Source organism: Gobio gobio (genome assembly GCF_949357685.1).
Source record: "Gobio gobio genome assembly, chromosome: 5".
Classification (NCBI taxonomy): Eukaryota; Metazoa; Chordata; class Actinopteri; order Cypriniformes; family Gobionidae; genus Gobio; species Gobio gobio.
The window spans coordinates 20,877,887-20,890,886 of record NC_137101.1 but is presented as its reverse complement, the minus strand read 5'-3'; the positions used below and the strand labels follow the sequence as shown (position 1 = coordinate 20,890,886).

The 13,000-nt window shown below is 37.6% G+C and overlaps 1 protein-coding gene across 3 annotated transcripts; it reads left to right on the top strand.

The window, feature by feature from the left end:
• Window positions 1-4,335: 4,335 nt before the first annotated feature.
• On the top strand, window positions 4,336-12,750 carry cep83 (centrosomal protein 83; the record flags this gene model as incomplete). Of its 3 annotated transcripts, none has more annotated exons than XM_079817594.1 (16): window positions 4,336-4,415; window positions 5,036-5,241; window positions 5,370-5,520; window positions 6,610-6,702; window positions 6,913-7,044; window positions 7,125-7,376; window positions 7,482-7,613; window positions 7,726-7,840; window positions 7,915-8,059; window positions 8,137-8,286; window positions 8,737-8,812; window positions 8,920-9,077; window positions 10,960-11,089; window positions 11,247-11,350; window positions 11,830-11,998; window positions 12,138-12,750. In XM_079817594.1, 15 exons carry the CDS (start codon window positions 5,036-5,038, stop codon window positions 12,297-12,299), a joined length of 2,175 nt encoding a protein of 724 aa, XP_079673720.1. In that variant the 3' UTR covers window positions 12,300-12,750. The 3 variants fall into 3 exon arrangements, with proteins under 3 accessions (XP_079673720.1, XP_079673718.1, XP_079673719.1); XM_079817592.1 differs by having other exon boundaries at window positions 4,367-4,647; XM_079817593.1 differs by lacking the exon at window positions 4,336-4,415 and having other exon boundaries at window positions 5,027-5,241.
• Between the last annotated feature and the right edge of the window lie 250 nt (window positions 12,751-13,000).

Sequence of the window (13,000 nt, the reverse complement as noted above, 5' to 3'; positions counted from 1 at the left end):
TCTCTTTTTTATCTTCATCCTGTCTGAAAAGAAACAGATGCAATCTGCAGTTTCTGTCACTGATTTGAGAGAATGCAATGGGTGAAAAATCTGGGGAAAATGTTCTGCAGTTCAGGTGGAGGGCCATATGGGGACTCCATGCATTTGAGGGAAAACATAGCTGGCGGGGAATCAAAGTAAATAAATGGATGAAGAGCTCATCCTTTTAATAAATAATTGTTCTCAGAAGCACAGATGTTTTCAGCATTGAATCTGAGTAGTGTGATTCTGCTTAACTTCCATTCCTGTTGAGTGGCCTAGAACATGAAGAACTGTTCTTCCGCTACTGTCCATGTTTGTCCACGTTTATTCAATTGAATCTTTAACGACTGCCATTAAAAGACAACAGACTCAACTACTTTGGTTGACAAAGTGAAATAATTATAACTGGACCTGTGTGACATCAAATGAGTTCCTTGGAGAGGGGGGTGAGGAGTTTGAGTGATAAATACCCTGAGTCAGTGAAAACGGAGGCGCTGGTTAAGCTCTCAGTGGGAGTGAACCTACCATCATACTGTGACCTACAATGCAGAGCAGAAAATGAGAGCAATGAGTGCTGTTACATTTTCCACATAGGCTTGCTGGGAAATTCAGAGCTGATTCACACAATGACGGGAAAACGGCTGATAAAATAAATTATTGAAAAAAATCATAGTATAGTCAAAGATTAATATATTCACAATAAATGTGCTATACATTAATTTTGTATTTTGGCTTAGCTTATGTTCACACTACACACAAATCCCTTTTGGCTTTCAAATCTGATATTTAGGGCTGACTGTGCTGTAATTTTTGTCAAGTGATGAAATCTGTTCCATTTGTTCAGAAAGTGTAGACAATAGCTCATGCTATAGAAATTATGTAAGCATGAGCATAATGCCAAGACACTTTGCGCCCCAATTCACGTACTTGTTAACTATTCTGTGCCATTATATATTATAGTATGAATAGTGTGAGTAGTATGTTCAGACTGAAAAGTGCACTTGAAATACCAGATGATGCACTTAATTAACTGAAAAAAGGGTGGAATGGTGGACACATTTCCTTACATGCCGAAGATGCTGGACGAAAAAATAACTTATAAAATCATACACTACATGGTAGTGCTCATAGCGCATAGTACAAGTGCATAGTGTATAGTAGGCCATGTCACTTGTGACACAACTTAATGTCACAGTGTGTCAGTATGAGGAAAGAGTGAGTGCAAAAATGTAAAATAGAAACCAGGGCTGCGTTCAGCCCCGACAAAACGTTTTTTAAACGGAAACGGTGGTGTGTTGAACACTGATGACGCAAGGGTTGCAACTGTGGCAGCTGAGAAGGCCATTCTTTGTGTTCTTTTTGAAGAATTTTCTGAGCCTGATTAAATCGGTATAAATATACTATAAAACTATTAAACTCTTCAAAATAAAACTAATATCTTCAATTGTTGCGTATACAGAGCTGCAGCGGACACATCTAAACGTCTTTACTTGGACCCATTGTGTGAGCTGTCTCTTTAATACCACGTGGTTTATACATGTTGCTGCTGATTGGGCTGAGATTTTTGTCACACCCACCAAACAAGAGAAAACTTGTGCAAACCCCATTGCACACCATTTCCCGGATAACTGACAATGGGCAAAGAGGCGGTATGTGGATGGAGCTGAGGTGCCTTGTTATTGAAACCACGCCCGCCTAGCTCAATCATAGTGGCAATCCACTTGTCACTCAAGTGGCCACACCCTTAATTATGCAGAACTTTAAGGCTTAATATAATTTAAACGGATGAGTTATAAAACAATTCCTGCTGTAAAGTTGTGGATTTTAACATTGGGGAAGATACAGATTTGACTCCATTTTGGAGCCTGTCTCTAGCGGCCAGTCGATGAATTGCAATTGGTTTCAAGAGAGACCGCGGGAGGTTGCTTGATGGTATTCCAAAACAAAACAAAAACGGTATTCTGCAGCTTTAGATTTGCTATTTTATTTTTTACAAAATAAAGTTCTTAAATATAACGTCTGAACAATCAGTAGGCCTATCACAAGCGCTCACTTGTGTGTCTCCCTTCAATAAACTGTGGGAAAAACAGTGGCTATTTCAGGAGTGGTTTAATCTTTTGTCCTTTTAAAGATCTTTCCTTACCGAAAACTATAAATAACGTTCATAACAGCACAAAGGCTGGTTCAAGCCCAAAGATATCAAGTGTTTCAGGGACTGCAATGCCAAAATAAAAACACTTGCGCCAATATCAACACATATTTTGTAAACGGTGTAGACCAATTGAAACATAGCTGAGGCCGAGGGGACAATAATGTAAAATCAAATAGGAAACCACAACGAAAGTTTTACGCAGACATAGTTAGGCTACATAAACTGTGGTGTCCTGCAGTTATCATCCTTTACAAATACAAAACTTACATGAACTAGGCTACCTCACGGTTAATCGTCTGTTTGAATGAAAGCATCTGTCTATGGCAAGCTGCATTAGCTTAAAATGTCCCCATTGTTATTCATCGTAATTGCATTTTTTCTAGTAAAAATTCAATTAGAGAGCTCTACAATTAAATATTTTACTAGTAACAATTAGAGCTCTACAAATGATTTTTATAGTCATGTGTTTCCATTGACTTCCATTCATTTTTAATTACAGAGCTCTACAATTGAATTGACCTATCGATAAGCCCCTGCCCTCGGACGCAGATGAGCCAATGGCAGTTTAGTATCAGTTGCACGGGGACCGTAATTACATAAACGAAGGTCTACATTTCAGTGCCTCCTTATTAAACTGGTTAAATGTTAATTAATTTAATCGTACCTAATCTTACCGATTGATGGGTATTATAGTCTATGGAGCGATATGGTAGTGAAAGGGAGAGCTCGCAGTTTATGGGAGTTGTTTTGCAGATAGAAAATCTATCCCCCCATAATTGAGAGCTCTCTAATTCTATTGTTACTAAAAATGCAATTACGACAAGTAAAGCTGGGAACAATTTAAGCTAAAACTGCTTGCCATATCTGTCTGGATATCTAGAGCAGGGGATTTCAAACTTTGTGATGCCAAGGACCCTCAAATATGATTCACTTTTATGAGGGACCCCCTTCCTTAAATCCATCTATTTTTATGTACGAAAAAACATTTAAACTGTAGATAAATAGTAAGTGTGACATTATAAATACAACATATTGTTTCCCAACTTAAATTGGCTATTAATGTTGGATGTATAAACCCGAAGAATAATATTTTCAATTAAAAAGTATTTGTATAAGCAACTTTCACAATAAATGTATGCAAGCAGCTTACGTACTGTGTTAAGAAAACTGCCTTACAACCCCAGTGAGCGAGATAAAGGGGACTAGTGAGAAAAACTCACTAATGATACAAAGCAAACATATACAATTCTGGAATGTATACGGCAAGAAAGGAGAGAAACGTTTAGAAATGAAACCGTTAGAATATTCGGTAGACTTCATCCATTTTTGCTTTGTCTTTTTATTCTCTGAAATTTTCTGGGGGACCCCTTATAACCTTCTGGAGGACCCCTGGGGGTCCCCGGACCCCAGTTTGAAAACCCCTGATCTAGAGCAGCCAGTAATTTCCACCCTCTGCTGGCAGAAAAGTGTTATTGCATATAGCATTGCGACCTGATTACGACGTTCACCCCAAAAAGACCAATAGGCTACTTCTGTCATAATTTACACAGTCATGTTGTTTTAAACACGTCATGCCTTTTATATATATATATATATATATATATATATATATATATATATATATATATATATATATATATATATATATATATATATATATATATATATATATATATATATATATATATATATATATATATATATATATATATATATATATATATATATATATATATATATATATATAGCCTAATAATTAAGTAGGGCCGAACAAAACACTAAATTTGGTTAAGGTAGGCCTATTTATCTGACAAAAACATTAGGCAAAAAATGCAAACAACAGATTCAGATTTTATTTTACTATACAAAAAAACAAACAAACAAAAAACAACATGGAAAAACAAAAAGCTCACATGAAAAAGCATACTTTAACTAAAACAAATGCAGTTCCTAATATTTCCTTGGTTTTCTCTTATTTTAATGTCTTCATGATTTCTTTGTATGACAGCCTGGTCAAAAAAAAAAAATACATACAATCACAACTACGAAATATGCTTTAAAATTGTTTTATTAATATTTGAATAAAGTGTGAAGATGTCGATTTGTCTAGGCCGGACATGACTTTTAGCCATAAACAAACTGAAAGTGTCAAAAGAAGTCTTTTATTTTGAAAGACAGTCGACTCTGGCGGCCATTATCAACACGTAACAGCGCGTCGCTGTCAGTGTTGTGGTTGTATCAGGTAACTTTACAGCAGCTACTAAAATTATTAACTTTTTTCCCTTAACGCACAAATGTATTATTAGGGTTTGTACCGTTTTGAGCGCATGCACCCAGCAGAGGTGTTTATTTATGAAATAAGTGCAGTATAGTGTTGATCAAGCACTGTTCTCTTGACATTTCAAGCAACAGTTAAAACGTACACTCAAGGACAACACGAAATGCTTCATCTTGCGCTGGTTTAAATGCACGAGGTTAGTTTCCCTAGTGGATCGGTTGCTTTGACAACACGGGAAGCCGCTTATGCTGGAGTAGCTCTGTTTCTACAACACAGAGTGAATCACTGGAGACCACAGCCTGAGCTTCACATCTAATCACTTGAGAGCAGAGGAGCCAATAAGGACTCTTGTGCTGCACATGTAGTGATTAGATGCTTTGTTCATGCTAACTAGGCTCTTAAAAGTGATTTAAAATAGTCAGTCCTGATGAGATGTGGCTGCATCTCTTGACTTTGCTTTGCTGAAGTCATTTGTGTTGATTTGAGGTCCTTTTCTAGAGTGTTAGTGGTCTCAGAGGGAAGTATAAAAGTCTTTTGCTTTTGTTCCCTGACTCTTTTTTTTCTCTGTCTCTGCTATGGACCAGATGAACCCTCCAGCATTAGGGCAGTCATCTGCCCTGTTCCCAAACCTGCAGCCTGCAGGAGGAGGTGGGAAAGCATCAGTCCTCCTGGGGGGCTCGACAGGACTCACCAGCTCTGATATGGAGCTCCAGAAAATGCTCATTGATGAGCGAATGCGCTGTGAGAACCACAAGACCAACTATCAGACGTTGAAAGTGGAGCACACCAGGTGAGTGACTATGCTTGATTTTACTGCATATTTATATACAGGATACTGTGTTAAACTTTAAGGTTGATCATTTCTACAGTTGTGGGATGCATTTTTGGGTTCAATTCTGCATATGTGTTTGTGTGCAGACTGCAGGATGAATACACTCGGGCTCAGAGTGAACTGAAACGACTGCTCAGTGATCGGCAGGTCGCTCAGGAGAAGCAGCAGCTGCTGCTGGCTGAGCTCAGAGGAGAATTGCTGGATAAAACACGGGAGCTGGAGGAGCTCAAACTGCAGGTACACATTACTGTCCACTTTAATCTTCATTTTACATAGATAGGCAACACATTACGCAACTTTCAGTATTTATTGTTAGTACTTTCCTTATAAGTCACTCAAAAATATTATGTAGTTTGACATACTAGTTGCTACTAATTAAAACGTATTAATACCAATACTAGTCGCTCATATATTCAGATATTAATATATATGACAATTCATAATTATTACAATACTAGTAAAAATTTGGATACACCTACTTATTGTTTATTACTATGAGTATGAATGAATAATGAATATTATTGAATGAATATATAATGAATATTACTATGGAAAAATATTAAATGCATGAAATCTTATATTTATCTTCTTGCCACACCACAATGCTTTTCTAGATATTTTAGAGAAAAGAAATAGTGGAAATGATGAAAATTAATGAAATCAGGACTATAGAACATTATTAAACATTAAAGATAAACCAGTTTTATTTTTGTATTTAAATACTATTATAGCATTTTAAATGAGCTTTTATTTTATATTTTTATATATTTATTTTTATATTATATTTTATAATTTTCAAATTTGAACTTTTTGGAATATAATGATTTTTTCAGCTTTATTAGTTTTTTGGGGCTTTTTATATTTAGCTTTAATTTATTTTTATTTCATTTTTAGGCATTTTAGTACTTCAACTTATGCATTTCATTTTTAATAGTTGTAATTTACAATAACGCTTGAATTATGGCCCGTACCATAGCTATAATGATTATGATAAAGATGTAGTCCTAAAAATCATTTGAAATATTAAAAGAATAGCAGAGTCCACACCACAACTATAAGGATAATAATGATACAGAGAAACAATATCGTTGGAATCACTTTCAGAAATTTTTTTTCCAGCCGATGAACAATAAAAACAGCCAATCAGAATCCATCCTGCTTTAAAGAGCTGGAGAATTTAAAGCACTAGGTGACGTTCTGTAACTGCACAAGCTTATCATAAACATATTGTGCGTTGGTGTGGACGCTAATATAGTTATCATTCTTGGTGTTGAACAGGCCTTTAGACATTTTGCTGACAAAGTAGCACTTTTTTATGTGTTTAAGGTGCTGACCCCTCAGCGGCTGGAGCTCTTGAGAGCTCAGGTGCAGCAGGAGTTGGAAGCTCCCATCAGAGAACGCTTCAACAAACTCCAGGAGGTAAAAGACGCCCTTCCACAACAGCTGACTCCCACTCCGCAACTCTTAACTCCTCTTGCCATGACAACCACATGAGTACATGCTACAGCCTGTCCATCACAGATGGAAAATAATCTGATTGCTTTGTCTTTACTGCACATTATAAGAGACATTTAGTAACTAATGTAGGTTTAGTCTTAAAATGTTCTTCTTTATTTCTCTCTGTGACAGGAAGCAGAGAATTACAGGTCAGAATACAATAAGCTTCGTTATGACCTCACTTTCCTCAAGTCAGAGTTTGATCACCAGAAAGAGGAGCACGCTCGTGTCCTGGAGGAGAGACGGATACGACATGAAGCTGATGTATGTTTTACCAATTTGAATCTGTATTTTGACCCAGCAGTGTCTCTTTATGAAGGAGTGTTATATATATGATTCTGCAGGTGGCCCGACTTGAGCATGATAAGGAGGATCTGGCCACTCAGCTGCAGAGCGGAGATCCGGCGCGCAACGGGAAGCGTGTTGAAGCCCTGCTGAGAGAGAAAGCTCAACTCCACCAGCGGCTCAAAGGCCTGGAAGCAGAGGTCACTGAACTCCGAGCAGAGAGAAATAACTCGGGTGCTCAGGCTGAAAACGTGCAGCGGATTCAAATCCGGCAGCTGGGCGAATCCCAGTCTGCAGTAAAAGCCCTGGAGGTGAGCGTATTTAAGTAAGGGTTTGTAGGTTTTTGGTGATACGTGTATGTTATATAAATTAAAACAATAAAGATATTTTATCAAGATCCATCTGTTAATGTGCAGGCAGAGAAGCAGTCTATTCGTATGCAGTTGGACCGGACCGAAAGTGAACTTCGTCTATCTCAGGAACAAAACACACTCCTCACAGGCAAACTGCACAAAGCCGAGCGGGAGATCAACTCACTCAGCAGTCAGGTACACGAATACAGCCTGAGTGACTTGACCAGTCAGATTCTATGATCTCATGTCCGAATGCTTGATGTCTGTTGTAATATATCCTTGTAATTGTGTGTGTTTTATTGGCCAGGTTGAAGAGATGAAGCACACGCATAAGCTGGAGTTGAGCAACGTAAAACTAGAGTGTGTCAGAGCCAAAGGAGAAATAGAAAGAGACAGAGACACACTGCAGTGCCAAGTAGAGGGTAAGCATCTTTTTCTCTTTTACTTTATTTTCTTTTAACCTGTTTTACAATAATAGAGTGCGTTTCTCTCTCAGGTCTGCAGTCAGATATTGAAGTCATGAAGTCAGCGTTGGAGAGAAATAAAGACTTGATATCAGAAAAAGAGCGAGAGATGGTGCGCAGGGTTCAGGCAGCGAGAGAGGACGAGATACACAAGATGGCCACCCTTCAGGAAGAGAAGTAAGCACTTAAATAATCAGACAAGGAACTGATTGAAAGCCTCATGCATCTTAATGCATTTATTTCATTGTCACCAGGCTGGAGCTGGAGAATCGTTTATCTGAGCTCGAACAGCAGAGAGCTCTTCAGGAGGCAACGGGGAACTCTCAGAAAGAGGAGTGGGAGGAGCGTCTTCGTGCCGCCCAGCTGGGGGAGGAGTCTGTTCGTAAGGAACTGCAAAACCTGAGGCAAGCTTCTTGAGGGTTATTTATTTTTGATTTTGAAGTCCACTTTAATTGTAGAAATGTAAAAAATTACTTAAAGGGATCGTTTACCAAAAATGAAAATTCTGTCATTTAATTACTCACCCTTATGTCGTTCCAAACACATAAAACTTTCATTCATCTTTGGAACACAAATTATGATCTTTTTGATGAAATCAAACACGCTTCAAAAAGTTAATAAAGAGATTGTATAATTAATCCATAAAAATTGAGCGGTTTAGTCCATAGAGACTTGATAGCTTTATATAATTAATAGATTTAATTTAAGCTTTTTATTCACAAAACATCTTCATTTGTGTTCCGATGATGAACAAATAATAGTAATGACTATTTTTCATTTTTGGGTGAACTATCTCTTTAAAAGCTCAGAAAATATGATTTCCAACCCCTGATTGATTTCCTATCTGATTACAGAGCCAAAGTTCAGCAGCAGGGTCAACAACTGGAAGAGCTGGAGACCTCGAGAGCAGAAAATGCAGACCTGAGACGAGTAAGTCCCGTAAAATGAGTGAAAATACTGTGAATGCGCATATTATTGAGGTGGAAGTCATGATGTATCATACAAGTCAAATAACTTTTGTAAATTGTGTTTATCAGCAAAACGCTGAGCTGAACCTACAGATAGGAACTCTTTCTCACTCGGAGAGTGAGATGCTGGACACCAACAGCAGACTGCGAGAAAGTCTGGAGCGAGTGAGAGAGGACCTACGGAGCGCTCGCACACAAATGGAACGGACCCAACAGGAAGCCGAGAGGTATGCCTTATGGTAACCTGGATACTAGCAACGCTGTCAAAGGCAAACCAAAAATATTTCAGAGAATGCTGACAGTTTGCTGAACGAGCATCAAAATGTGCTGTTAAACATTTCTTCAGATTAGAGGCTTTAGATTGCTAAAATTAAATGTTGGTGTCAAAGCAAGATTTAGCTTGTATAAAAGTGCTTGTCATCTTCAATGACAAATATGGATGATTTGTTGATAATGGTACATTAGATCTCTTTTTTTTTTTTTTTTTTTTTTTTTTTCTGAAATCATGTTTTTTTTTTTTTTTTTTTGAAATCATGTTAAAACATATCAACAAATGTGAATATATCAGAGCCATGGCATCACTTTTTTTTATCTCAAATGTACCTAAAATTATATAGATTTATTTTTTATGTAAATTATTTATCCTGTTTGTCTTAAGTGTCTGTTTTTAATAGAGATGCTCCGATCAGCATTTTTGGGGCCGATCACCGATTACCGATCACCAAGATCATGATCTGCCGATTGCCGATCACTGCCGATCACAGAATGGCAGGGGAATGGGAATCTTTTATCTATAATCTTGCAGAGTTTGCACCATTTGTAGAAATGAAACTACCGGTAACTCTAAATTAACTGTATTGAGAAGAAAAAAAACTGTAGAAATAGGCTAGAGTCAAGATCTTGAAGAACCACCAAGTGTTTATTTTAGAAAATGAGATGACTTAAGGCTACTGTAGGCCATCTTTCCCGAATAAATGTAAATAATAAATGTATATAATTATCTCACCTAAATATTTGATCATGCAGTGCATTTTTGTTTTTAAAGACAAATGTTCAGGTAGGTCTAACATTAGTATTGAGGTAAGAAATACTAAAGACATTTAATAAGAAATCAAATGTAAATTAATATTGGTCTTCCCTGAATAAATTCAATTAGATTAATCCTTACACTTAAGGTTGCAAAAGTTAGTCATTTAAGAGCAGTAAGTGTCATAAAGGTTCATCAAACAACACAAGACAAAGAGAAACTCAGAGACAGCAGCAGTTTATTTGACAGCTGTCACTTTAAGAGCGAACACGGTTACGGTTACGGTTACATGCAGTTGCACAAACGTTCACTCGCGAGTCACGACGGGGTTTACGTGCACACTCGTCAAGACGGTAATTTAGTACTTGTGTGTATCTGACCATTTCAGCGCAATTTGTACTCGCAAGCTGTTTGTAAGATGGCCTGTGTGTGTGTGTGTGTGTGTGCGCACGCGCTCACGGTCTGAAGAGCGCGCGAGTGCTGAGCGGTTTGAACACTGGCAAGACTTAAAAATAAATGCAAATGATAAACTTTAGTGACGATGCGACACTGCCTCGATTGTGCAAGTGGCAAATCCTGTGTTAACTGTGCATCTCGATTTTAGTGCAGATGCGATGGGCTGATGTGAAGCCATTTGAGCATTTTGAGGGAAAGAGAGAGCGCGCGCACGCGGTGATTCACTCGCGCTGTTTGTGAACTTACGTCTCACTGAAAGTTTTCAAATGACTACGTAAGTTATTTAATATAGAAATATGAATTTTACCTCTCCTTCAGCATTATAATTATTTTACCCGCGCCGGAAAGAGAATGAGAAGGTGTCGCTGCATATCATGCCCTAGCCCCTTACAGCAGGCACAGGGTTTTATGAGATCAGCCTTTTTACGATTATCGGCAGATAGAGATCGGTTGCCGATCAATCGGAGCACCCCTAGTTTTTAATATGATTTTACTTAAGTAAAAATAGCCTTAGATGGTATAAAACAATCAAATAAATTCATTCAACTACACTTAGGATACAAATTGTTACATTGTAGTGGACAGTGAATTGTTAAAAGTGAATTGTCAATGTTTTATCATCACAGGTTGGTGGAGGAGAGGCGGGTGGAATGGTTGGAGGAGAAACACAAACTGCAGGACCGAGAAGCAGAACTACGGGAGAAATACAGCCAGGCGAAAGAGCGCCTGCAGAGGGCGGCATTTGCTCAGAAAAAGGTAGTGAATAAAGTCTAGAAACTTTTTTTTGTAACACGAGACATTTACATTTTGCTTATACTTTGACTCTCTAAGTTTTTTTTGTTGTACCTTTTATGTTTTTATTGTCATCATGATTATTATTAAAGGTGCATTATTGGTCTGCTTTCTTATCCAGAGGAAAACCATGACTGAACTAAAAGAAAATAAACTTCAAGACAAGATTCAGCTCCTGGAAGCCAAAATAGAAGAACTTGAAATGGAAGCAAACACTGCAAAAAAGTACTTTCTTGTTCTGTTTATAACACTTATCAAGGGCCCTATAGAGAACAATCTAGAGATGCTATTTTAGTTGTTTTAGAGTCAACGTGACATTAAGAGAATATATATACTCATATAAATGAAATTAAAATAAATGTAAAATATTGTATTTTGTGTGTGTGTGGTTTTAAGGGGTCATTTTCATAGAACGCGTTTTTCCATTCCACTGCACTTGTTTTTCAATGTAAACACACTAGACGGACATCTTTTAACTTATTTTTCAGCGTCTCACGCATGATACGCCATTTGACAATTCAGGGCTAAAGTTAAACTAAGAAAGTTTAAAAAGTCTCGTTTCTTCATTCCACTGACCTCTGTCTTGTGTTTTTAACAGCACGCATTCTATGTGAACCGGCCCTTTACTTTTTAGTTTTTTATTATTTATGTGTTGGTTGTTTTTTTTACATAATATTTATTTATTTTTGTGTTTGCATGCTCAGGAAATCATCATACTCTGAAGAACACACTCAGCTCAGCAAGCGTCTAAAAGAGCTGCAAAGGAGACACAACGAGTTTCGCCGTCTGTTGCTGGGCAACCAGATGACCTCCTCCACCCCTTTGGCCCAATCCCTCCTCATCCCAACAGAGTCCATCTTCTCAAACATACAGGTGTCTGCAAACATCCCATCCACAAAGTAGAATATTCTCTTGTCAGCCATAACAAAACACAGGATATAAATCTACTGCTTTCCCATCCTTCTCTCTTTCTCTTCATCCCACTCATCTGTTCCTGCATTTCCTGTCTCAGGAGGAGCAGCACCAGAGGGAGTTGTGTGTGCTGCGGAGACGCTTGGAAGAGTTGGAAAACAGTCAGCAACAGCAGCTGGAAGAGCTGGCTGCTCCTCTGGACAGAGACCGAGACCGAGAGAGACTCTCAAGCCCACGGGACGTCCTTCCAGATCTTTCTTAACCACTACTACCTGTGTGATTACATACATCCTGTGCCAAAAACCGGACATACTGTGACGTTTGTGAGACGTTTTCTTTTAAACGACTCAGTGCTTTGCAACAGAAAGGTCATGTTTTAATAAAAACCTGTTGCATTATTTATTAATTATTCGTCTGGTGTTTTTTTTTTTTCTTCATTCAAGTTTACGTTGTGGGTTTGTGTTGCAAGGTTTTTGTTGTATAAATTGAAAATGTTCTGTAAAATGTTTCAAACCCAAGAAGCCATGTTTTATATTTTATTTTTTTATTTACCATACCTTTGTGAGTTGGACTGGAGACGGGCTGACATTGTGTATGTGTAACGGTCATTGTGTTAAATTAAAATGATTTAATTCTGACAAGAATGTCTCTAAAAGCGCTCACCCATGAAATGTGTTTTTAATAAAGAACTACATAGTGTCTTATATTTTTTTAAATTCTTGATTACCTTGAACCTTTGACAGAATAGCGATGAGTAAACGACATAACGTAAAGTAAGCTAATCCATGAACGTCTGCCAGAATTGATAAAAATGTCAATTTAATTTAAGCGGTAGGTCACAACATGCAGGCCCGGTTTCACAGACAGGGTTTATATTAAGCCAGGATTAGACCTTAGTTCAATTAGGACATTTAAGTAGTTTTTATAAACATGCCTTAGAAAAAAGCATTAGGCTACTGGTGT